Consider the following 23213-nt stretch of genomic DNA (forward strand, 5'->3'; position numbering starts at 1 on the left):
AGTCATCAATAGGTCTCTGACTTTTTTTTAATTTTTATATTATTGTTGTAAAGAGGTATTTGTAGACATTAATATAACCATTATGAAAATCAATGTGGAGGTTATTAAAAATTAAAAACAGAACTAAATTATGAGATTTCACCAATCTCAGTCTTATTTATATATCCAAAAGAAAAGAAGCCAGTGTGTGAAGCCCATTGTCAGGGCAGGGCTGTTCGGATGTGCGGATCAGACCTGCCATGAGTCATTGGGTGGATAAAGAAAATGCTGTTTTTAAAAATAAGCAGGTAGTGGTGGGTCATGCCTGTAATTCCAGCATCTAGGAGGCTAAGGCAGGATTGCCAAGTGTTCAAAGCAAGGCTAGTCTACATATACGTTTCCAGGCCAGCCTGAGGTACACAGGTAGATCCTCCCTCAAACAAGAAAAAGAAAATGCAGTATATATACACAATGAAATAATGAGCTTCAAAAGAAAGAAGTCTTAATTGGGACAAAGTAAATGAACACCAAGGACATTGTGCTAAAGGAAATTAGCTGCCAACAGAAGGAAATACTGCACAGTCTCACTTACATGCAGAATTAAAACTTTAAACTAATACAGGTAAAGAATAGAAGACTAGCCAGGTGTGGTGGTGCACACCTTTGAACCCAGCCCTCAGGCAGAGGCAGGCAGATCTCTGTGAAATCAAGGCCAGCCTGGTCTACATAGTGAGTTCTAGGCCAGCTGCAGCTACAAGGAGAACCTGTCTCAAAACAGAAAATAAAAGACTGATTAATTTGGGAGTTGGGGAGATGGCAGAGAATGGATACATCCTTCAGTTAGGGAGAGTAAGTTTAAGACTATTGTACAGTGTGGATACTAATAGCAATGTATTTTATTTTAAAGATTTCCAAGAGATTAGATTTTAAGTTGTCTCAAGACAAAATGATAAGTATATGTTAATTACTTCACCTGAACCCTTCTATAATGTATATATTTCAAAACTACATGTACACAAAATGTTTTAAAGGAACTTTTGGAATTATATAAAATTATTTCCAAAAATTTCTGTATGTGTCCCCCACAGTAAGAAGTGAAATGCCACTTAAAAATATTCAGGTATTGTGTAAGAGTTGTTTTTGGCAAGTCAAAAGGCTGTTCCTGCACCTTGTCTGAAAGGAGATCTTCCCAGGGTGCAGGGCGGAGGGGACACAGGGGGGCGTTGCCAGAGGTCACACAACCTCAGAAATTGTTGATCTGCTCTTGTCTGCTTCTTAAGTAGAAATGAAGTTGAAGTAGAACTAGTTCATGAGTGCTGCCTGTGTGTGCACGGGTGGGGTGTGGGGCCCTCTGTGGGGCGTGGGCAGCCTACTGGGGCCACACAGCTGAAGAAGCTAGCTCTCTTTCAGAGCCATCAGCTGTCCATAGCTCTGAGCTAGGGGTGAGCCCTCCCCATCCCAGCTGTAATGCTGTCTGGCTTAATCTGGTGCAGGTCTTGTGCAGGCAGCCACAGCTGCTGTGAGCTCATGACTGTAGTAATCCTGTGATGTTCAGAAGGTACTGTTCCCCAACCTCAGTCAGAAGGTACTGACCTCCCAACCTCAGTCAGAAGGTACTGACGTCCCAACCTCAGTCACAACGTGCTGACCTCCCAACCTCAGTCAGAAGGTACTGACCTCCCAACCTCAGTCAGAAGGTACTGTTCCCAACCTCAGTCAGAAGGTACTGACCTCCCAACCTCAGTCAGAAGGTACTGACCTCCCAACCTCAGTCAGAAGGTACTGTTCCCCAACCTCAGTCAGAAGGTACTGACCTCCCAACCTCAGCCAGAAGGTACTGACGTCCCAACCTCAGTCAGAAGGTACTGTGTCCCAACCTCAGTCAGAAGGTACTGACCTCCCAACCTCAGTCAGAAGGTACTGACCTCTCAACCTCAGTTACAACGTGCTGACCTCCCAACCTCAGTCAGAAGGTATTGACCTTCCAACCTCAATAAGAAGGTACTGTTCCCCAACCTCAGTCAGAAGGTACTGTTCCCAACCTCAGTCAGAAGGTACTGTTCCCCAACCTCAGTCAGAAGGTACTGACGTCCCAACCTCAGTCAGAAGGTACTGATGTCCCAACCTCAGTCAGAAGGTACTGACCTCCCAACCTCAGTCAGAAGGTACTGACCTCTCAACCTCAGTTACAACGTGCTGACCTCCCAACCTCAGTCAGAAGGTATTGACCTTCCAACCTCAATAAGAAGGTACTGTTCCCCAACCTCAGTCAGAAGATACTGTTTCCAACCTCAGTCCTGTCACGTGCAGAAGGTACTGTTTTGCAGTCCTACCCAACCTGTCTGGCTCTTACAATCTTTCTATCATCTCTTCCACGATGTTTACTGAGACGTGGGGGCAGAAATGTGATACAGGTGTTCCATTTAGGGCTGGGCATTCCCGCGTTACTTGGTTTCTGTATTAACATCTGCCCAAGAAAAAGAGCTTCTCTGACGAGGGCTGTACTAATCTACGTGTGTGAGGGTCGGTACTCAGAGGGCTGTTTGATACCATGTCCATGTAGCCGAACAACAGGCGGAGGTTCCCCACTTAGGGCCTATGACCTGCCCAGCCATGGGTTCTGGGTCAGGTTCACAGTACCGAATGTTTCCTCTTGCCAAAGGGGCCAGTCAGAGAAGAAGCCACAAGTTTTCCTCAGCTTCAAAAACTTGAGGATCAATCACTGTAATGGCATCATGAGGAGGTGGTTAAAAAGTAGGAAATGGGCATGAGTTGGCACAAGCAGGTGACTGCGGGAATGTCCAGGGACGAGGTCCAGGGTGGTCCCCCCGTCCTTCCTCTCTCTGCCTTGCAGCTGCTCTGGTCACCCACCCTCCTCCCCACCACCTGGGACTGATGCTGTGGAAACCATGAACTCAAAGAAACCTTTCCTCCCTGGCATATTTGTGATCACAGAAATGATAAAAATAAGCAACACAACCACTCTACCTTGAATTTTTGGAGAAATCTTTACACAATTTCCATTATCGCGGTAATCATCTGCGTTCCTCCCAGCTGTGTGCAGGCTTTCCTTCTCTCCCCATCCTGGTGAGTACTTCTGTCGTCTGTCTTTTGATCACCACCAGAAGCTGTGAGGCGGTTATCTCATGTAGTTAGTTTCCCTTTGCACTTCTCTAATGATTAGGAAAGTTGAACTTTTTCCTATTAACCTATTGGCCGTTATGTATCTTCTCTGGAAAATTTCAGAAGAATTCCACCTTTTTCTTTGGCAATTTTATTATACTCTCACCATCATGGAGTTTCCAGCAACAGTGAGACACAATGTTTTAAGAACTGTACCCCGAGATTATACTTCAAACACCATGATGCCTGTAGTTTGTTATCAGAAAAATGTGTCTTTAAAAATTATGAAACTAGTTAAAATAGCTTGGTAAAATACTTTGGTCCTAATTTCCCAGAGACTTGTGGAGAAAGCATAATTTCATTAGCTCTGTTTCATGGTCATTGAGTGTTTTTCTTCTTTAACACTATTTACACTAGGAAAGAATAAAATCTTTCTGTAGTGGTGTATTTCTCCTGAGAACACTATGCTTTACACAACTGACCCTGATCGTTGCAGTGATTTTCAGGTTCATACAATACAGTAGAGAATGTGGTGCTCAGAAAAGCTTCATGAAGACATTATCACTGAGGTACAATTTCATTTTTAAAAAGTTCCGTCTTCCTAGCTGATAGCGACATGTCATGAAACTTTTTCCTGTCATTGAGTTCTGACAGAACAGTTAAGCCATGCTCTAACAATCCACAAGCTTTGCAGCAGGGGCCTGATTGTCAAGTCACTTTATATGTTAACCTTCATTTCATGGCTGTAACAAAATACCTGAGACAAATCAACTTTGGAAGTGTATAGTTTTATTTTGTCTCATAATTTCAAAGGATTCAGTCCATGGTCAAATGGCTCCATTGCCTACACTCTGAAGGACACCAAAAGACAGTAAGGAGAATTGGTGGGCAGGCTGCTCACCTCATGGTGGCCCCCAAGCCAAAAAAGACAGGAAGGGACCAAGGTCTAAAAATTGCCTTTAATGACTTGCCCCCCAGTGATCATCCACCTAGGCCCCCTCCCCTAATAAATAGCTCTTCTACAAACTTATTAACCTTCATGATCTGGTCGTCTTCCAAGACATACCTCTGGATATCGCTACATGGGAATTGAGTCTCAAGTCTACAAGTCTTCTTTGGATACTGCATCTCCAAGTCATACATCTTGGATTCCTAAAGAATTATAAAGAATTGGGGTATTGTGGACACTTAATTTTAATTTATGACTTAGGAGTAGAGACAGAATATAAACTAGAAGAAAGTATTTGAAGTCTTGGCAGATATGATCAAATTGAAAGACCACACTGGATTTAGGATGTGTCCTAAATCCAGCCACTGGTGTCTTTACAAGAGGAAAATATTTACAGAGACTCACTGAAAAAAATACCAGGTGGAAGCACCCACAAATGGCCGGGAAGAGTACCTTGGAACCTTGCCGTCAAGATCAGAGTGATATGTCTGCTAGCCAATGGATACCCAGGCTGCCAGGAGCTGCCAGAACAGTACAAGATACTCCAGAGTTTCTCTTTTAGCACCTCTGGAAGAACCCAACCCTGCTGACACCTGTATTTTAGATTTTTAGATTCTTAACAGTGAGAGTAATTTTTGGTTGCTGTTTTAAGTCACTCAGTGTGTGACACTTTGTTATGACAGATACAAGAGTCTGATACAATTAGCATATGACTCTGGATAAATGGTTAAGTCATGGAAGCCTCTAGTCTTCCAAGTGTTACTCTTTTCAGACTGGCAAGAGTCAGTCTTAACCCACAGAAGGGAGATCTAGCACCTCTGTACAGACAGATGCAATTGAACTTTCTGATCCATCAGTTCCAATGAATAATTCTGATTTTGACATTTCAACACTTCAAACCTTTAGCTCCAGGTCTTCTAAGCTCTGAGAGACTTTCCACCATGGGAAGGTACCCTTGTTTCATGAGGAGAACTGGCTACCTTCCAGACTGAAGAGCGTCCTCAAGGAGAAAGGGGACTAGTGTTCTCGAGTTTTGACTGCACGAGCCTCTTCCAAAGTGGTTTCCTTTTATTGAACTCCTGTTCTGAGAGCACAAACATTGAACAGAATGGGCCTATTTGAGTTCAGCTCTTGTGCTGGACAAACAGAAAATAGCCTGGAGAACTTGAAAGTGACCAACTCCTCTGGCAAAGTGCGTGGTCAGTCCAGAGAATCTCAGCTACCGAGCGGATTACCCCAAGCCTGGATTGTCTTCCTTTTGTTGAGTAAGCTTGGCTTTTTGCCTTCAGGCCTGTTAGATTCTTTTTGTGTGGGACTAGGCTGTGGGTAGCGTGTAGAAGAAGCCTTGCTGTGCTTTGTGGTGCAGTCTGCATTCCTGTGAGCAGTATCTGCTGCCTGCCAGGTATCTGAGCAGCATCTATCCTGCTGAGAATTGAGTTTTTAATGTATTGATCCATTAAAGGGAAAAAGGTGAATTCAGAAATCAACCTGCTTATAGCTAATGCTGAGGTCCTTTAGACCAAGAGGGCAGCAGAACACTTCAGAGATGTTTTCCTGAGTAGATGCTTAGGAAGTGGATATGCTTGGGTCACACTGGCTTGTATAATAGACATTTGAGGAGGACAGCAGCCTCTACCATGTGTCAGGCACCGCCCTGGATGTTGGGTTCTGGGCTATGATTAAATCAAGCCCTTGCTCTTGAGATGTCATCGGTCTTCACCATGTATATGTGGGGGCGGCATTAGTGATACTTGAGAAATAAAACATGGTAAATAAGCACAGTTAGTGAAGTGAGCAAGTGGAAGGAGTTTTCATCTCATACAGAGTTCTCAGGGTGGGCCGGAGGATGGCATCATCCAAGGAAGAGATGCCTTAGGGGCTGTGCATTCAGACACATGAATCTGGCAGGAGGTGTTAGTTGTGTAAGGGAGAGTACAGTGTTGAAGCCAGGAAGATCAGCGTGTACACAAAGTCAGCTTCCAGGTACCTATCTCACTAGGGAAGGTCATCAGTAGGAAAGGCATACCATAAGGTACACTTACGACTATGGAATTCTTCTAACTAGGAAAAGTAATCAATATATTCATACCTATAGACTTCAAAAGGTGCCTACAGTGAGAAATTGAGTTTAAACAAAACTAACTGAAAAGTACTATATATAAAAATACCAGACTTTATAAATTTAGTATATCAATGAGAGAGAGAGAGAGAGAGAGAGAGAGAGAGAGAGAGAGAGATTATGATCTTAGTGTGGGTCAAAACTAGCTGAGCTCTGCTTATTTACTTGGGACTAAACACCACAAATGTGTATCCATTACTCACATGATGGCAGGTCCCTGTGGGTCACCTTAGAACTGGGATCCTCATTTCATGACGGGGCTGGAGAACCTTCAGCACCTCGATCCCATCATCGCTAGAAATGGAAAGGGCCCTGGAGGGTTACAGACAAGTTTCAGTTCCATGCAGAAAGGATGCACCACACATGCCCATGCTTTACCAGTCAAAGGTGGTGATGGAGCTTCACATAGCTGCGAAGAAAACAGTTAAGAGAGCGTGTACCAGGTGCCCAGTAGCAGGAGGCGGTTGAGTGGATGCAAGGAAGGAAGGAAGAACTCTGCTTTCCTTGTGAACGGTAGACAGGAGAGGGACGATGCGATGATAGGAGCTTAGTTCTTCCCAGATGGAGGAGCAGTGAGCCAGGAGAGTGGCTGGAAGGACAGAAAGTAACAGACAGACACGAGAAAAGTGGGCGGTGTGGTGAGAGAGGGAGAGCATGCCCAAAGGTAAGCTCTGGGTGATTAGAGATTGGACCATCACTGGTGGAAGTGAGTTGTCTGCCAGAGGAATTGTTCTCCGAACAAGGAGGAAAGCTCCTAGTGGTTAGCAATTTGTGAGCTTGCATTTCAAGTAGGAGGTGTGTGTGTGTGTGTGTGTGTGTGTGTGTGTGTGTGTTTGTGTGTGTGTGTGTGTCTCCCAAAGGTCACCTGAGGACACATACTTGTGACGGCTTTAGTGAGATGATGTGGCCACTTAGGATTCTGCATTAATCTGGTGTTTCCTGCAGTCATCGAGAATGATCTTGCTTTCTCTCCAGCCTCTGGACAGACAGAGCTACATCTAAGAGAAATCTCATGTCCCCATGGTAACATGGAAACCCTAGAGATTGCAAGAGATTTTTCTGGAGCATTTACCCACATGTTCTTTAGATATGCCAGATCTGTTTTAATTTTACATGCTGTGCTATTTGAAGTTGGGTTAGAATGTAGGTTTAATAATCTTAGAACCCTCTGAGATCATGATGTTGTGAGGAACATTCCTCCTGGTAGACTTGAACTGAGTTTAACTGTTCTTGGACTCACCTTGCTGGTTCCTCTAGCTGACTCCTGAAGTACTACCGAAGCCCTGAACTTTATTTAATTCAACTTGTTTGCCCCAACTTAGGAAAAATCCATTTCGCCGTGTAAGCCTAAGTAAATGCTGGCACAGGTTACTAGCGGATTTGAAAAACAGTCATTGCTTCCTGAACTGTTCTGTGTATTCTGTCCCCAGGAAGATTGCATGAGGAGGTAAGCCTGGGCAGACCTCTGCTCGCTGAGGGAAAATCCCCTGAACCCAGTGGTGGGTCTCTTCCCATATAATACAGCTTCATATGTAAACCGCCTAAAACCAGTGTTGCTGCCTGGATTTCACGTTCCGTGTACAGAATAGGAAAAGCATGTCATGCTGAGTACTAATGCTTTGCTGAAAAACATCTCCATAGTCTTTTATTTTGAAGAGGCACACAAAAAAATATTTGCTAGAAAAAGTATTGCTATGTTAATCTGCCCACCCACATTTTTTTGTCCTGACAGCCCATATAAATATAGCTTGTAGCGGAGGAAGCGGGGGCTTGAAGCAGATGGTCTACACCGAACCCAGTCTTCCTGAGGACTCCTGGTCACTTGCCCACCCACAGTGGCTTTCTCTTTGGCTGTCATTCCAAAATGACAGACTTGCAGCAATTAGAGACGATTTAGAGGCCACTTCATTGTCTCTGCAGAGTGGGGCTAGGTGGGAAGGGTGCCCCTTCCCTTAGGATATACAAACCATGAAGAGAGCCAGCATGCATGAGTCTTGGGAAGTCTCAGCTGTGGTCGGGCCACCGCTTCCCCATCTCCAGAAGCCGCTGCCTCTCAGAAGAGCTTGTGCGATGAGTAGATGCCCTGGTTAGAACGGTCTGAAGAGAAGGAAGGGCATGTTTCAGGGATCCATGTTTTCTTAGGGTGCATCACCTCATCTTCTGTGTGCCCTTTCAATTGTGACAGTTTCTCAAAGATGGCTTGTGAGACAACACTAGGACATGGTGGCAGGCAGTGCTCCTAGGTTGTAAATGTGGTACAGTTTCCTAGGAATGGACAAGAGGGGACGAAGCATGGAACCCCAGCCTGCATTCTCTTTGAGTCTGGGTGGAGTGGAGCCTGGAGCCCAGGTCACACTTGTGAAATCACGTGAAACTTGCAGTGGACCAGGTGGGAGCTGCCCTTTCCAGGTCTGTGTAGCTGTGCTGGGCTCTGTGCTCTCCTCATATGGCGTGGGACACTAGGCACCTGCTCCCTCCCTGTGTCTGTGTGCTCTGCCCCTCTGCTTGATCTATCATCTGCTCAGTCTTTTGATATTCTTCCATCTCTATTTCTTTTGTGATGAAAATGATCAGTTTTGTTACCCGGTAAGCATTTTCATCTCCATTCTAGACCTTTCTCTAAGTGGTTTTATATTGATTGTTTTTATTGAAGTGAAATTCATGAAACATAACTTAGCCATTCTAAAATGAAGAATGCAGTGCTATGCAGTGCTATGCAGGGGCACCGTCTAGTGCCAAAACCTCTTCCATTATCCCGAAAGGAAACTCTATATTATTAAAAAATTACTATGCATTTTCTGCCCCACAAGCTGACCCACAGACCCTGCCAATCAGACCACAAATATCTGTTTTCTATCTCAATGGATTTACTTATTTGGTACATTTCATATAAATGGAATCATAGAACATGGGGCCTTTGAGGGTCAGCCATTCACGTTATATCATGTAATGTGGTAATGTGACTTCACTTTATGGCTGTCTCACATTCTAGTTTATAGATGTGACAGATGCTGTTTCTCCATTCATCCCTATTTGTTTTCCTGTCTTTTTTGTTATGCAAATGCTGTTATAAATATGTGTGTTCATGGATTTGTCCAGTTCCTGATTTTAGGATTTTTTTAAGTTATAGACCCAGGAGTGAAACTGTGGGGTCATGTGGTTATTGGATATTTAACTGTTCTGGAAGTGCTAAGCTATATTTCATAGCAGCTGAACCATCTGCATACATGCCTGATTCTAATGCACAGGCATTAGATTCTAAGCCCTGACTTCTATCCACGCATCAGTGCACTCAGCAAAACCTCACGTCTGCAATGGTTTGTCTACTCCGATGGGATGTCCCACAGTTCAGAACAGGAACTCTTTATCAATTTTTCAGCTGTGTGGTGCATGCACGCCGTAATAAGTGCATGTGTAGAGAACAGAGAGCAATCTTAAGTGGTCCTGCTTGACTTCTGCCTTGCTAGACACAGCGTCTCTTGTTCTCCACTGGTTAACCAAGCTGGCTGGCCTTCGAGCTTTCAGACATCCTCCAAAGCCTGCCCCTCATCTTGCGATAGGAGCCTGTGGCTACTGCATCCAACTATATGTGGTTCTAGGGATATATACCAGATCCTCACACTTGCATGGTGCTTTACCCACTGAATCATCTCCTGAGCCCAGTCAATTCTCCATCGTACCTCCAAGAATTTGTTCCACCAGGCTGCCCTATTTTACCGGAGGTTATTTCTCAAATGAACATGCTGTTTTCTGCCCTGCCTTTAATGGGAAGGACTGGAGTATTCTGACATTCCATGTGCTTCCCTCCACAGGTGTCCTTCTTCCTCTTCATCATCTTCGTGGTATACACCATGCTGCCCTTCAACATGCGAGATGCCATCATCGCCAGCGTCCTCACCTCTTCATCCCACACCATCGTGCTGAGCATCTGTCTGTCTGCAACGCCGGGAGCCAAGGAGCACCTGGTCTGGCAGGTGGGTGCCCCTCCACATGGGAGCCCACTTAGCATGTGCCTTTTGATGGCTCCCTGGCAGCTGTTCTCTTTCTGCTCCTTGACAAGGTCTCTGAGCATCACCGAGGGCTGCTGAGTCCTGTCCTCCTCCATCAGTGGGGTCAGCAGTCACTTAGCCATTAGCTACAATGAAACTAATGTTCTCAGGGTAATTGAATATGGAAAAGCTAATTTGCTGATTACTGAATAGTGATATGATTTTGATGGAAGGATACTCGTACTATACATTATAATTTAGCACTCTTATTTTAAGGTGAACCAACATATGGTGCAGAAGTCTCCCCAACCTCTCACTTTACAGTGTATAAAGAATTTCTCTGTTCTCAGTCTTCTGGAAAATCCGTGAGCATTAAAAATAGGTCTTTAAAATGCTACAACAGCAAAGTTGTGCTTTGCAAATAAGTGTCATTTCAAAGAAGCCATTCTCTTTAATTAGTTAAAAGCATTTTAAAAAGCTATTTGATTTCCTGTTATGTATATCCATAAACACAAGGGTCGGTGATCTGGAGTTATTCCTACCAGTCTCCTTTTTTCTTACCTGTTAAAAAGTATGTTTTATTTTACTGTATGGGAATCAGTTACAACAAATATGTTCACGGTCTAAAGTGTAGTGAGGCAAACAGAGCCACAGGGATGATGCAGTGGAAGGGGCAGGTGGTTTGGTTTTGTTCTGATTCAGTTGTGATGGAATTGAACCACAGCCTGTTAAATGCTAAGTAAATGCTCAAGCACTGAGCTACATCCTGACCACACTGAAGGGATTTGTAGACATGGCTAATCTGAGCTTCGTAGGGTGCTAGAAACCAGGCTTTCATGGACTTTATGGGGTATTTCACTTGGACACTTGCAAGAGGCTAACCCTCGGACATGGAGGAGTCTCTCTTGGTTAAGCAGCTCTCTGGGGATCTTTTTCTCAATGGGTAAGGGAGAGGATATGGTACAGAACACCAAGTGAAGCAGGCCGCTACTTCATGGTAGCCAGGAAGCCGAAGAATGGAGAGGAAGGATCTGGGACAGGACATCATCTTCAAAGACATGCCCTCAGTTCTCTCAGAAGCCACCACCTCCCAACGGCCCATTCACTATAAATTCATCAGTAGGTTAGTTCTTTGATGAAGTCAGAGCCCTCTTGATGCAGTCACCTTTCAGTTGCTCTGCCTAGGGACCATGCCTTGGACACAATGAGCCTTTGGAGTAATTTTTAACTTCGAGGCGTGAGAGCGTTCTGTGTCTGCACTGAGAACAAAAGCGGTCGTCTCTAGCTTTACACTGTACACTGGGGCTGCACCACCCTAGACACAGGTGGAGGTGGGCCGGCTCTTAAGGGAAAGAGTGACGGAAAGGTGCTACTCAGCATATTTAATTGGTAAACAAGGACTATGTATATTCAAGCTGCAGAGCATAGTAAATTGATACAGAGATAGATTGTATAATGAGTGTATGAACAGACTGCTTGACACACCCGTCACTACCATGTTGTAGGTTAGATGCAGAACTTCATCCTTTTGTTACTAAGGGCTTGTGCCCTTCGACTTGCATCTTCTCGCTTTCTTCAAATCCCAATCTCTGATAGTTCCCCCTTCCCCACAAAGAAAAACAATCCCACTGTGCCTGGAAGAAGGTCCAGAAATGCTTCCCTGTGCACATGTTCTGCCGAGATTTGCCCCCCTTTCTGCAGTGACACATCCCTCCAGCCTGTGGATTTCTCTGTGAGCAATGCCACACCACTGCTGACACCAGGAAGCTCTACACTCAGGTTTGCAGCTCTGTGCAGTACCAAGTGCCTGGTCTGTGCAGCTGGTCCACCTTCTGGACATAGCTGTGCGAAAGCCTCCATAACAATCAAATGGTGTTTTAAAAAGAGGGAAAGTAAATGCTTTATAATGAAATAGGTGTATTGGAGACCATTGCATATTGTATTGAATTGCTTTCAAAGCATTTTTATCTATTTGTAGTGTTAAAAGAAATTAGAAAGATATGAACTTAATTACCCCCCCCAAAAAAACTAATATAAGAAAATACACTGGCGGACAGCAAGAGGTAAGATAATTCTGTAATGAAATAAAGAATTTTTAAAAAATATTTCATTTATTATTTTTATTTTATGTGTATGAGTGTATTGCCTGCATGTATGTGAGTGCACCCGTGTTGTACAATGACACGGAGGTCAGAAGAAAGCTTTGGATTCCCCTGGAACTGGAGTTAAGGACGATTCATAGCTGCCATGTGGGTGCTGGGAATCGAACCCGGGTCCTCTGCAAGAGCAGTCAGTGCTCTTAACCACTGAGCCATCTCTCCAGCCCAAAATAAAGATTTTTAAAATGTCTTAATTATATATTATTTCATACAATGATAACATTTGAAAGAAAAGGACCAGTTAGTCCTTATCGGATGACTTCAGCAATCATTTCCTGATTCCAAGAACCAAGAAAAGTGCCATAGGATGCTTGAGTTTAAAGGCAGAGTTAGCCAGGAGTGGTGGTGCACGCCTTGAATCCCAGCACTTGGGAGGCAGAGGCAGGCGGATCTTTGTGAGTTTCAGGCCAGCCTGGTCTACATAGTGAGTTCCAGGACAGCTGGGGCTAAAAGGAGACCCTGTCTCAAAAAGCCAAAAAAAAAAAAAAAAAAAAAAAAAAAAAAAAAAGGCAGAGTTAGCGCCGTGTAGTAAACATTGAACTTCTTAGCTATTACTAAAGGAGGGTTCATCGTTAAACCAAAGTGTGAAGAAATGAACTCCCATGACTTTTTAACCACAGCTAGAAATAGAACCTAAAATACCATTAGATTGAGGGTAAAGAAAAAATTTCATTGAATTCTTTTCATACACAGTATATGTAACTTAGAAGGCTGTGAGCTTGGTAGTTGAATCTCAGTTGTTTAAAACAACAGTGTGTAAAATAAAGGATACTGACCAAGTGTAAGGAAAGGCTGCCTGGCCATGACAGCAGCACTCCGTCCTCTGCACCATCAGCAGAGGAGTGCATCTGCTCAGCACAAATCCATTTTAAGAATTGTGTGTCATTGTTCATCTTTGATGTGGGCAACCTACTGAGATCGTGTAATATTTATCTATTAACCAATTGACTCAAGAGCAAACTTTACTCCCTTTCAGTGCTGTATAACAGAGTTCATTGTTTTCGGGAAATTCATTTAGCCAGCATTTGCCGTAAAGCAAAAAGTCATCTCAGGCTGTGCTGTCCCACAGTATGGAGGACATTTAGTTATCCTTGAACGTTATGGAGCATGTTACCTGGCACATTAGAAACATGAAGGGTAACCCCTACATGCATCTTGAAGTAATTACAGACTTACCAGTAAGTTTCCAGTACAGTACAGAGAATTATTTCCCCCTTAACCACTGGAGGGTAACTTACTGATCCATTACCAATCGGATAGTCCCGCCCTTTGCTTTAGTGTGCATTATCTTACACAACCACGATGCACCTGTCAAAAGTCGGGAAGTCCTTTTGTTCTATTGCGTCCACCTGATTCTCAGACCCCCCTTCATATGAAGTTCCTCCGTTTTCCTCATTGTTGTGCTTTTTGGTGGTTCAGAATCCTCCCTGGCAAGACGTTATCAGTCTCCCTGGTTTTAGTTTAGAATGATTGCTTAGTCCTTCTCTGGGGCTCATGGTTTTCACCTTGTTGAAGATTGCAGGTGCATTAATGAGTGGAAATGCCTTTCAACTTGAGTTTGAGGTTTTGTGGTGAGCAGATTCAGGTCTGCATCTGAGGCAGGGACTGGATAGCCAGCAGGCCTGGGGGTTCTGGGTTGGACATAGGGACCACATGTTCTTTGAGTGTTTGCACTGTGACTGTCCACTAAGCCGTTCCACTTCGAAGTCACTATTTGCATCCTCATTGATGACGCTTGCTTGGAAGGAAGTACTTCAGCGTTCGGCATACATCCTACTTTTTATCATTCAACTTATTCTTTTATTTGCATACTGCGATGTATTTTCCTGTTTTATTTGATATGTGTTAAACTGTGACTGTCGTTGTTCATTTAGATGCCCACATCTGTCAGATGTTTCCAGGGGCACCGGCCAAGCTAGTTTGGTACATCTTCATCCTCTTCTGAGAAATTTGTGTCTTCAAAAATAAAATATTTCAGCTTCATCTTGTTTTGCTATGCCTAGTCCTAAAATTAAGGATCTCTACATTTTATTTACATATTTATCTATTTATTTACTTATTTATATTTATTTAGTGAGGGCTCAGGTATCCCTAGTAGACTCAAGCTATCTCCATAGCTGAGGATGACCTTGAACTTCTGATCTTCCTGCCTCCATCTCCCAAATGCTGGAATTACAGGTGTCACTAGCATGCCTGTTTCATGTAGTGATGGATATTGAACATGGGTCTTATTACACGCTGGGCAAGCACTCTGCCACCTGAGCCCAGCCTCAGTCCTCTTCCTGTTTCGATAGAGTGTGTCATTTAGAGGTACTGGACATTAGGTGCTTTTCGCTCCTGTTTGTTATTTTTACAATCAGGTTGTCATTACACTGACTGTGAGGCCCCACACACCAACAGCTGCATTTGTTGCGATGCACACTTGTGTTAGTTACTTCCTATTGCTGGGACAGAAGACCTAACAAAAATCAACTTGGAGGAGAGAAGCGCTTATTTTGGCTTACCATTCGATAGGGGACACAGTCCATCACCATGGGGAAGGCATGCCTGGCATTCAGGAAGCAGAGGGACCACATTTCATCCACACACAAGAAGCAGAGAGACGAGTGGGGCCAGGCTATCAAACTTCACAGCCCGCCCCCAGTGATGTACTTTCTCCAGCAAGGCTCCACCTCCTGAAGTTTTCATAACCTCCCCAAACAGTGCCACCCACTGGGAACCAGGTGTTCAAACACATAAGCCTATGCCTATTGGGGATAGGCTTCAAACCACAACAGTACTTAACTATTGCACACTATGACTTCACATGGATTTACCCTTTGGCCAACAGTTACAAAAATTAGCTTCTGTGATCCTTGACTTCCTCAGCACCCGTTTCAGCCAGCATTCTTCTAACTCCAGTGTCTGCACAGGCTCTCAACACCACACCCGGCTTTCTCCCACACGTCTGCTCCTCTCCTGGGTGTGAGGCTCTATATATGTGGGGCCCATTCCTGTGGCTGTGCCCCATCCTCCTCTTGGGCTCTGTCCCCCATGTTAGCTGTTCCCGCTGTGGATGCTCCTAGCTCACAGTTTGTCCTCCTTGGTCAGATGTATCTTCTTGCTTCACCTGCCCCACGTGGGTCCAGATGCTGCCCAGCCAGACGTAAGGACTGACTATGTTATCTAGGAGAGAAGAACATGGCCCCAAGAGCTGGGGAAGAAGCGGAGCAAGAAGCAGAGGGAATGAACACATTTCGAGAGCAGCGTTGACTGTGGGACTGAAAGGGTGATTTTCACTTCCTGTGATTCACTGTGTTTGTTTCTAGACGTGTTCTTACAATTCTTTCTTTGTTATCCTAACTGGGTTTCAAAAAATACTTTTACGGAATGTGAGATTCTGAGTAGATTCTGGAATCTCTTAGTGATAAAAGGAAGAAAATATACAAATATTCCGAACCTGGACCACAATTTTATATTGACTGTGTAAGAAAATGCCAGCATTTCCACGTGACAGATTTAATATAAATACCATAATATCTTAGCAACTCATGGTTAACTAGAAAAGAGGAATTTTACTTCTCCTGGTTGGATAATCAGCATTTGATTACAATTTCTGAAACAAGCAAAGAGTACATTTTTTTTTTTTAACTTTTGCCATCCAAGCAAAGGAAATGGAGACAGGGAAGGCAAAAGAAGATCCCCCACTCGAGAGCTGTTGTGGCTGTGTCACGCCTGAGCCCTGAGGAGTGGCCAGTTACACAGCCATTGAAGAGAGGGGCAGTCTCACAGCCAAGGGTGGTGATCCAAGGGCCAGTAGCCTTGGTCGACATTGAAGTCTGTGCTGGTGTGACACTCTTGCGCCTTAAACATGTGTCTCATCTTCTCTATTTTCTTTACTTCTATAGGGCAGCACCACGGTTTACATAATATCTAACCAACTTCAAGAACTGGGCCCCCATTTCTGTCTATATACCATGGTTTCATTCTGTATTTGAACTTTACTTCCTCTTCTTACAGTTTTCTTTGGTATTTGCAGCAAGTTCTGAATTTTCATTTCATATATTTCTTATTTTCCCCTGGGTGAGGGGGGATTTGAATATAGATTTAGTTAAGTAAGTCAGTTATATGAGAATCCATATTTATGAAAGAAGATGAGCTGAGGACTGCTTATTGGTTTCCTAACAGGATTACTTAGGTGTTGGGGAAATTTTACAAGATTCTTTTACGTGCCGAAAGCTTTAATATATTTAAGTTGTGATAATATTTGAACCTTTTTATTGCACGTAACACAGACAATTTTCTTTGGCAGATTTGTAATCAATGGCAACGCAGATTTCTTGTGTAACTGGGTTGGAATGTAACTCAGGAAGTATGTATTGGAGCCTGGAGTTAAATTGCATTTAGGATCTAATCTGAGACGCTCAAAGGAAAATCAGCAGGTTACCAGCTGCCCAGTCTCTGGCGTGGAGGAGACTAATTGCTAGGAATTTGGATGTCTGTTCTTACTGTCTTGTCTTCAGAGAAGTACAGAATATTATTTTTCCACAGACTCAACAAGGACACTGGGCCACAACGAATTGTGGGTATCATGAAGCTATGATTGAGTATAATTATGTTATTTTAGTAAATTACTGCTTACCTGTTCTAAAGGCACTGGAGTTTGGAAGGAAAGGGGATTAGGATGGGAGGAGGGAAAAGTAAGAAGGTGCCTCATGTGACTGAACTTGAGATCAAACCTGAATGCCCCCCATATCCCGGCTCTTCCTTCCCACCCTCCCCGGTCTGAACCACGAGCTTCTTGCTCTGACTTTGGTCTACCAGAGAAAATAAACTTAACACTTAGAGCAGTATCATATCACAGTAAAAATGTTCTGGCAATTTCCAGAATGACCACACAGCGTTAGACACTGAAGTTCATGCTGGAGGTTAGCAGTTTCACTATTTTAGGATGAGGCCTGGGCTTGTGCTACAGCCTTTGTAGATCGGCTGTGGTGAGCTCTGAAGGAGCAGAGATGAAGGCAGGGAATCCGTCAGAACTAGAGCAGGGAAAGGAGCGGTTTCCGGAAGAATGAAACGGAATAGTCCTCTGTAAGCTGTCTCTGTCCCTTCTTGAGCCTAGTGTCTGAGCTGTACAGCCCACATTCCCTCAAAGCAAAGCAGTACATGCCCCACTTTATGACAGACTTATTAAAGTCAGCTGCCAGCTCTCAGTGACAGTCCCTTTGACGTCTTGGGAGCAATTTCCCTCCTACCTTCTCTAATTCATGTATCTTTGCCCCAAGAGTTGCAAATATCTGGAGCTCTGCTAATTCCAAACACTTGTTTTTGATGGAGGGATGGATGCTGATCCCCGCCATCTATTAACGCATCATTCATTACTCTGAAATCCCCAGGAGACCAAGAGAAAATGAAGATTGTCAGTGAGGGGTGCACAGCCACGCAGGCACCCACAGAATGACCCTTCTGCTGGGGTGGCCCTGCGTGGTCTCAGCAGGAAGGCTGCTCTGCTTCTAAGGGAGTCTCCTTCAGAGATTAACCTGCTGATCAGGGGAAGGGGTGAGAGGAGGTGTGCAGTGGACACTAGGAGGCAGTTCGAGGAAAGACAGAGCTTGCGGTGGGAGTAATGCCCTTGGCCTGATAATGGCCATGTCCCTGATGATCATGTTGGATGAATGCATTCATCCAGCTCTGTCCCAGGGTGGACAGGGTGGACAGTCTTCCTTAACTCCAGAGCATTCATTCCCGAAACAGCATAGAAATGAAGAAATAAGTGAACAGGACATAACCCGGCCTGGCACATAGCATTCAAACGAGCATTAATAATGACTGCTTAGGGGTAGACAGACATCAGTCTCACCATGTTTGCAAAGTGCAGCAACCTGAGCTGGCCAGGGACAGAGGGAGCCACACACTTTGCTGAGCAGTAATCAGAGCATGAGAAAATTGTGTCTCAATTTCACCTCCCCTAGGCTGTCCCTGACCGCCAGACTCCAGGCTGCCCGTTTCTGGAATTCCTCTCAGCAGTCATTAGCGTTGTGATGGAACAGGGAGTGAAGAATGCTGGGCAGATCAAGCCTTTTGGCCTCAGACAGCTCTGGGCTTGGCTTTCACTTGGGCCTCATAGCTGTGTGTGGTAAAGATGGAGGAGGAAAACCAGCTCCTTCCCCAGGAAGTATGAACAGCCAGCGCTTGGGGTGTCGCCAGCAGCTGTTTTCAGCTGTTAGCAGGGACTGCGTAATGACTAAGGAGGCCTGCCAGGCCAGGGTCCAGCTGCCCTTGTGATCCTGTTGGGGGTATGAACTCACTACATCTTGATCCATCTTGATAGGCCTTTTCACTTCCAGAACATGTCAGGTTTCTCTGAAGCAGTGGGCGGGGATCTGCAGCTCGAGCTCTCCCTCTATCCAATCCCACATCTTCCTTCTTGGCGCTGTGGGAACTGTCTCATAAACTCCTCCTATGATTGAGCATGTTAGTGCCTGGATTTTCCTCTGCTGACAAGAACAGATGCCTCTTCACCCCCAGAGAGGGTACTGATGGCAGACCAAAGAAACAGTTCTACCCAACCCCAGCTTTGTGAACCAGTGAATTCATTAGGGTTACTTACAGGACATGGGTGCAGAGTTATTTACAGAAGCATGGATGACTTAGGGAGCTACATCACCAGAAGGCTTATCCCAGCACAGGTGACAACTCACAAAAGCTGTGTCCCTGGAGTTCCCTGTACAACATGCAGACAACTATACCATGAGAGTGTCCTTTCTCAAAAGCAATTGTTTACGACTCATGCACCCTTAGGGAGGGCCCTCTGGAGTCTTATAAGTTTGGTGAACTCCTTGAATCTTGTAAGTTGCAAGGGCTACCTGAATTGTTAGCCTTCTTCCAGGTAGGGATGTTTCAACAGTTATGCAACAAGGTGTTTGATGGAGCTTGCCCACTGCGGCACCCCGAGTCTGGCCTCTTTTAGAACACTTCTGTTCTTTCACCTGAATAGTGCCAACAGTGATGACCAGCTAGTACATATGGCTGCTGGCCTTGGTGCTGGTCAGACAGGACACTGTTAATTTCGCATCGTTATGACTACAATATCTGAAAGAAACAACTTAAGTGGATGGGAATCTATTTTGCCTCAGGGTTTCAGAGGGTTCCAGTCCACCATGACATCAGGGACGAGATGGTGTGCACTTCATAGGGAAAGTGTGGTGCCAGGAAGCAAAGAACACAGCAGACCCAGGGCCTGGGCTGTAATCTTCAAATGCCTGTCTCTAGTAACCTACTTTGTCCAGCTGGACTCTCCCTTCTAAATACTCCACAGCCTCCCAAATTAGCACCACCAGCTGGAGAACAGGCATTGAACACAAGAGCCTGTGGGAGAGGTTTCAAATTCAAACCAACGCAGGTACTGTACATGAAAAGCCAATCATCAGACTGGGCTAATTTTTGTCCCTCAATAAACAATAGACAGCAGTGGAGGGATAAGGCATTTTTCTCAGTTTACATCATTTCACAGGCTGTAAGAGAAATGTAACATAGAAATACTTTGGAGAAGCAGTGATAAAGTCCAAGTCAGGCGATCAGGGCAGGGCTTGGATCACACATGCTTGACAGCTGAAGTTTGGGTCTCATTATCCATCCTGTGCTGTGTTTGCCCCAAACCTAAGGCAACAAGCTTGTGCTGGTGAGGGTCTCTAAGCCCACACCCAAGGGATGAGAAGCTAGTTGGCTACTCTCCGAAGGTCTGAGCCCCTTTAGGCTCAGAAGTCATGGCTTTGGAAACTGAGACGTAGCTTCACAAACCAATTTATTGACAGCACAGAAATGGAGATATACAAGAGTATTTAGAGACCCACATGCCAACTGGGTGCAGTGGATCTCCCTACCATTGTCCCTGAACTGTTAGCTCCCGAGAGCTAACTGCAGTTTCAAGCCAACCTGCAGAGTGGTCACCCTCATTCTCTGCAGCCCTGTCCTATTAGATAGACCTGGTCATTCAAATCTCAGTTCGTGGTCCTGAGGACATACAGCCTTTTCTCTGTATGTCTTCTACCCCTTCACCTGAGGTCCAGCTTCGGCTCCCTAGGGCTGTTGCAACAAATCACCACAGGTGTCAGTGTGTGAAGCATTGCACATCTGTAAATTTGTGTATTTGCTCTTTTGCAGAAATCAAAACCAAAGTTTTGTCAGGGTCAGTGGCCTCTGGAGGTTCAGGAGATTGAATACTCTGCTTATGCCTGTGCTCTGGCCTCTGGTGAGGTCAGTGGATCTTGTCATTCCTTGGGTTGGGATACTGTGATCCAAATATACCCGAGGCTTGCTTGCCTCCAGTCTGTGCCTCTTCTTTGTGTCTGCACCAGCTTCCTTTTCTGTTTCTTGTAGGGACACTAGTGTTTGTAATAAGGTCCACTCTGCCTCCAAGGTGATCTAACTGCAAATCTTTCACTTATTTAACTAAATCTACAAATATCCTCATTCCCAATAAAAGATACACCGAAAACCCCAGTGGACATGACCTTCTGGTGTTCACCAGCACCCACAGTTGTGCTGAGAGTTCTCTTGGGTTCCTCGAGGGCTGTCGTAGATGCTCCCTGGTTCTCTTTCACCATTGAGGATGTTAAACGTCTTTGCTTACATGCTCAGGCATGGTTAGGCTCTATGGTGTGTCACATATGACGATATCTTCTTGGAAGGTATTTATGACATAGGAAAATAAAAACAAGTTCCCAGAAGTTAGAGCCAAGAGACTTATGGGAATTTTACCCTTGTTTAAGGAAAATCCTTATGCACAGAGAAGCAAAATACTCTTCTCGCCAGATGATTTCAGGGAGGTGAGACAATATACTGTGCTCAGCTGTTAGCCTATTCTAAAAATAGCGAGATTGGAAAGGGACAGAGAGAGAGAAAGAGAGAGAGAGAGAGAGAGAGAGAGAGAGAGAGAGAGGCAGACAGACACTCAAAGGGATCTCAGTGAATGCACTTTTTACCCATATACAAACTATTTCTGTGGTAGTTTTCATTAGTTTTCCAGGCATACAGTCACATCATCTTCTAGTAGATTCTCAACTTATAATTTAGCAAGCATCTTTTCCTTTCCAGTTGGTCATCTGGGAACCTTCAAGAAAAAACACTCAGCATCAAGGTGGTGAGGTAGATGCACCTGACCAACGTTGGTTCAGTAGTTCAGGTGTTCTTCTTGTAGCCAGAGGCTGGCTTTTGGGTTAACTGTATTTTGTAGGTCTTAAGAATAGCAGCAGAGCATGAGCACAAGCAATGCATGAAATCTCAGAGAATCAACGTACTTTACCATTTGAAGGAAGGGATCCATTAATTTTTATTTAGAGCAGCTTTTTCTCTTTTTCTTCTTTAAGGACTGAATCTTGAACTGTTACCTACAGAATTTCTTAGTGTGGACACAGTTGTATAATCTCCCTACTCACGTAGTACTAAATAGTACTTGGAATTCTGTAGTTCTCACTGGGTTAGGCTACACTTTTCTCTGACTTTTCATCTGCTTCTTTTGGCCGGTGGCTCATGAAGGAGTTTGTATCTGTCTGGAGGACAGTAAGAGCAGACACTTCCCCAGCTGAGTGCTGTGCTCAGTCACAAACTTTAACCTCTCGTGATTTCATCAGGGTATTGGGCTAGGTTATACTAGATATTACCTTCTGGTTTTCCTGGGAGAATACTTCTGTTTAGATTCACTTTCTCTCCAGGAGTTTGGCTTAGTTAAAAAAAATTATTGTCTTATAAATTACTCTTTTCTTCAGAGCTCCTGTTGTACTCTCAAATGAGTGCTCTCTTCATGGCTGTGGCTTCTCTGCATTTCTGTTTACTTTCCCCTTAGTGACTTGCTCGTGTCTTTAGTCCACAGACTTCTGATCCATCTAGCTGATATTTTGTTTACTTTGTTTTATTGCTCCAAATAGTAAATTTTGGAGATGTGCATTATTTTTCCAGTTGACCTTCTGGTTTTTGTTGTTTTCTTTTATAACTCTTTCTTTATTAGCATCTGGGTTTTTCTCCATTTTGCTTATTTCTGCATTAGAAAGTTTATATAGTATTTCTTTTCTTTCTTGCTTACTGACATAAATACTGAAGCACTCAGCCTGAGATATGCTGGTTAGCATTAGTTTTTCAAATTGTAGACTTGGTTTGCATTTTTTTTTTTTTTTATCTTTCTGAGATCGAGTCTCCCTGTAGCCACAGCTGGCCTAGAACGTGCTATGTAAACCAGGCTGGCTTCGATCTCACAGACCTGCCTGCCTGTCTCCTGCGTGCTGGGAATAAAGGCGTGAATCAGCATGGCTGGCTTGTATTTCTTTTTTTTTTTGTCGCAAAGACGCTTTTGTTATTGTTGTTGGTTTTATTTTCTGAGAATAAGAGATTTTTCTTTCAGATGTTATTAATTTTAGTTTAATTGCTTTAAGGTTTGCAGCTTTAGCATTTCTATGGACCCCTTTAAAATTAATTTTAATTTTATTTATTACTGTTGTTGTATGTGTGTGTGGTATGTGTATTTGGGTACATGCATGCATGGGCCATGGTGCATGTGTGGAATTCAGAAGACAGCTGTCTGGAGTCGGTCCTCCTTTCTTCTGTGGGTTCTGGGGAGAGAACTCAGGTCATCGGGCTTGGTGGCAGGCACCTTGATCAGTGAGTGTCTCCCCAGCCTCCTCCTGCTTTCTGTGTGGCTTGTTCACTTTGGCTTGGTTACCTGTTGCCCTCTCCTTCGTCATCGCAGTGTGCTGGGCACATTCTGTGGGTAGACTACTGTCAGGACTGGTGCTCATTCATCTCTGTGGCTCCCATAGTCAGCGGAGATGTTCAGACACCCATTACCAGTGTACCTTGCTAACATCCTTTCTCCAGCCCAGCTTCTTGGACATCGCAGGCTCTTTAGGCTGTCACAACAGCCT

General features: G+C 44.3%; 1 protein-coding gene across 2 annotated transcripts in view; it reads left to right on the forward strand.

Annotated features, from left to right (window-relative positions):
• Adcy2 (adenylate cyclase 2) overlaps window positions 1-23213 on the forward strand; it is a 447994-nt gene that overhangs the window by 112781 nt on the left and 312000 nt on the right. For both annotated transcript variants that reach the window (XM_008834578.2, XM_008834577.2), the window contains exon 3: window positions 9983-10144. In XM_008834578.2, the coding sequence (XP_008832800.1) occupies window positions 9983-10144 (162 nt within the window). The remainder of the gene's footprint in view (window positions 1-9982; window positions 10145-23213) is intronic.

Source organism: Nannospalax galili, unplaced genomic scaffold (assembly GCF_000622305.1).
Source record: "Nannospalax galili isolate Female #2095 unplaced genomic scaffold, S.galili_v1.0 scaffold197, whole genome shotgun sequence".
Classification (NCBI taxonomy): Eukaryota; Metazoa; Chordata; class Mammalia; order Rodentia; family Spalacidae; genus Nannospalax; species Nannospalax galili.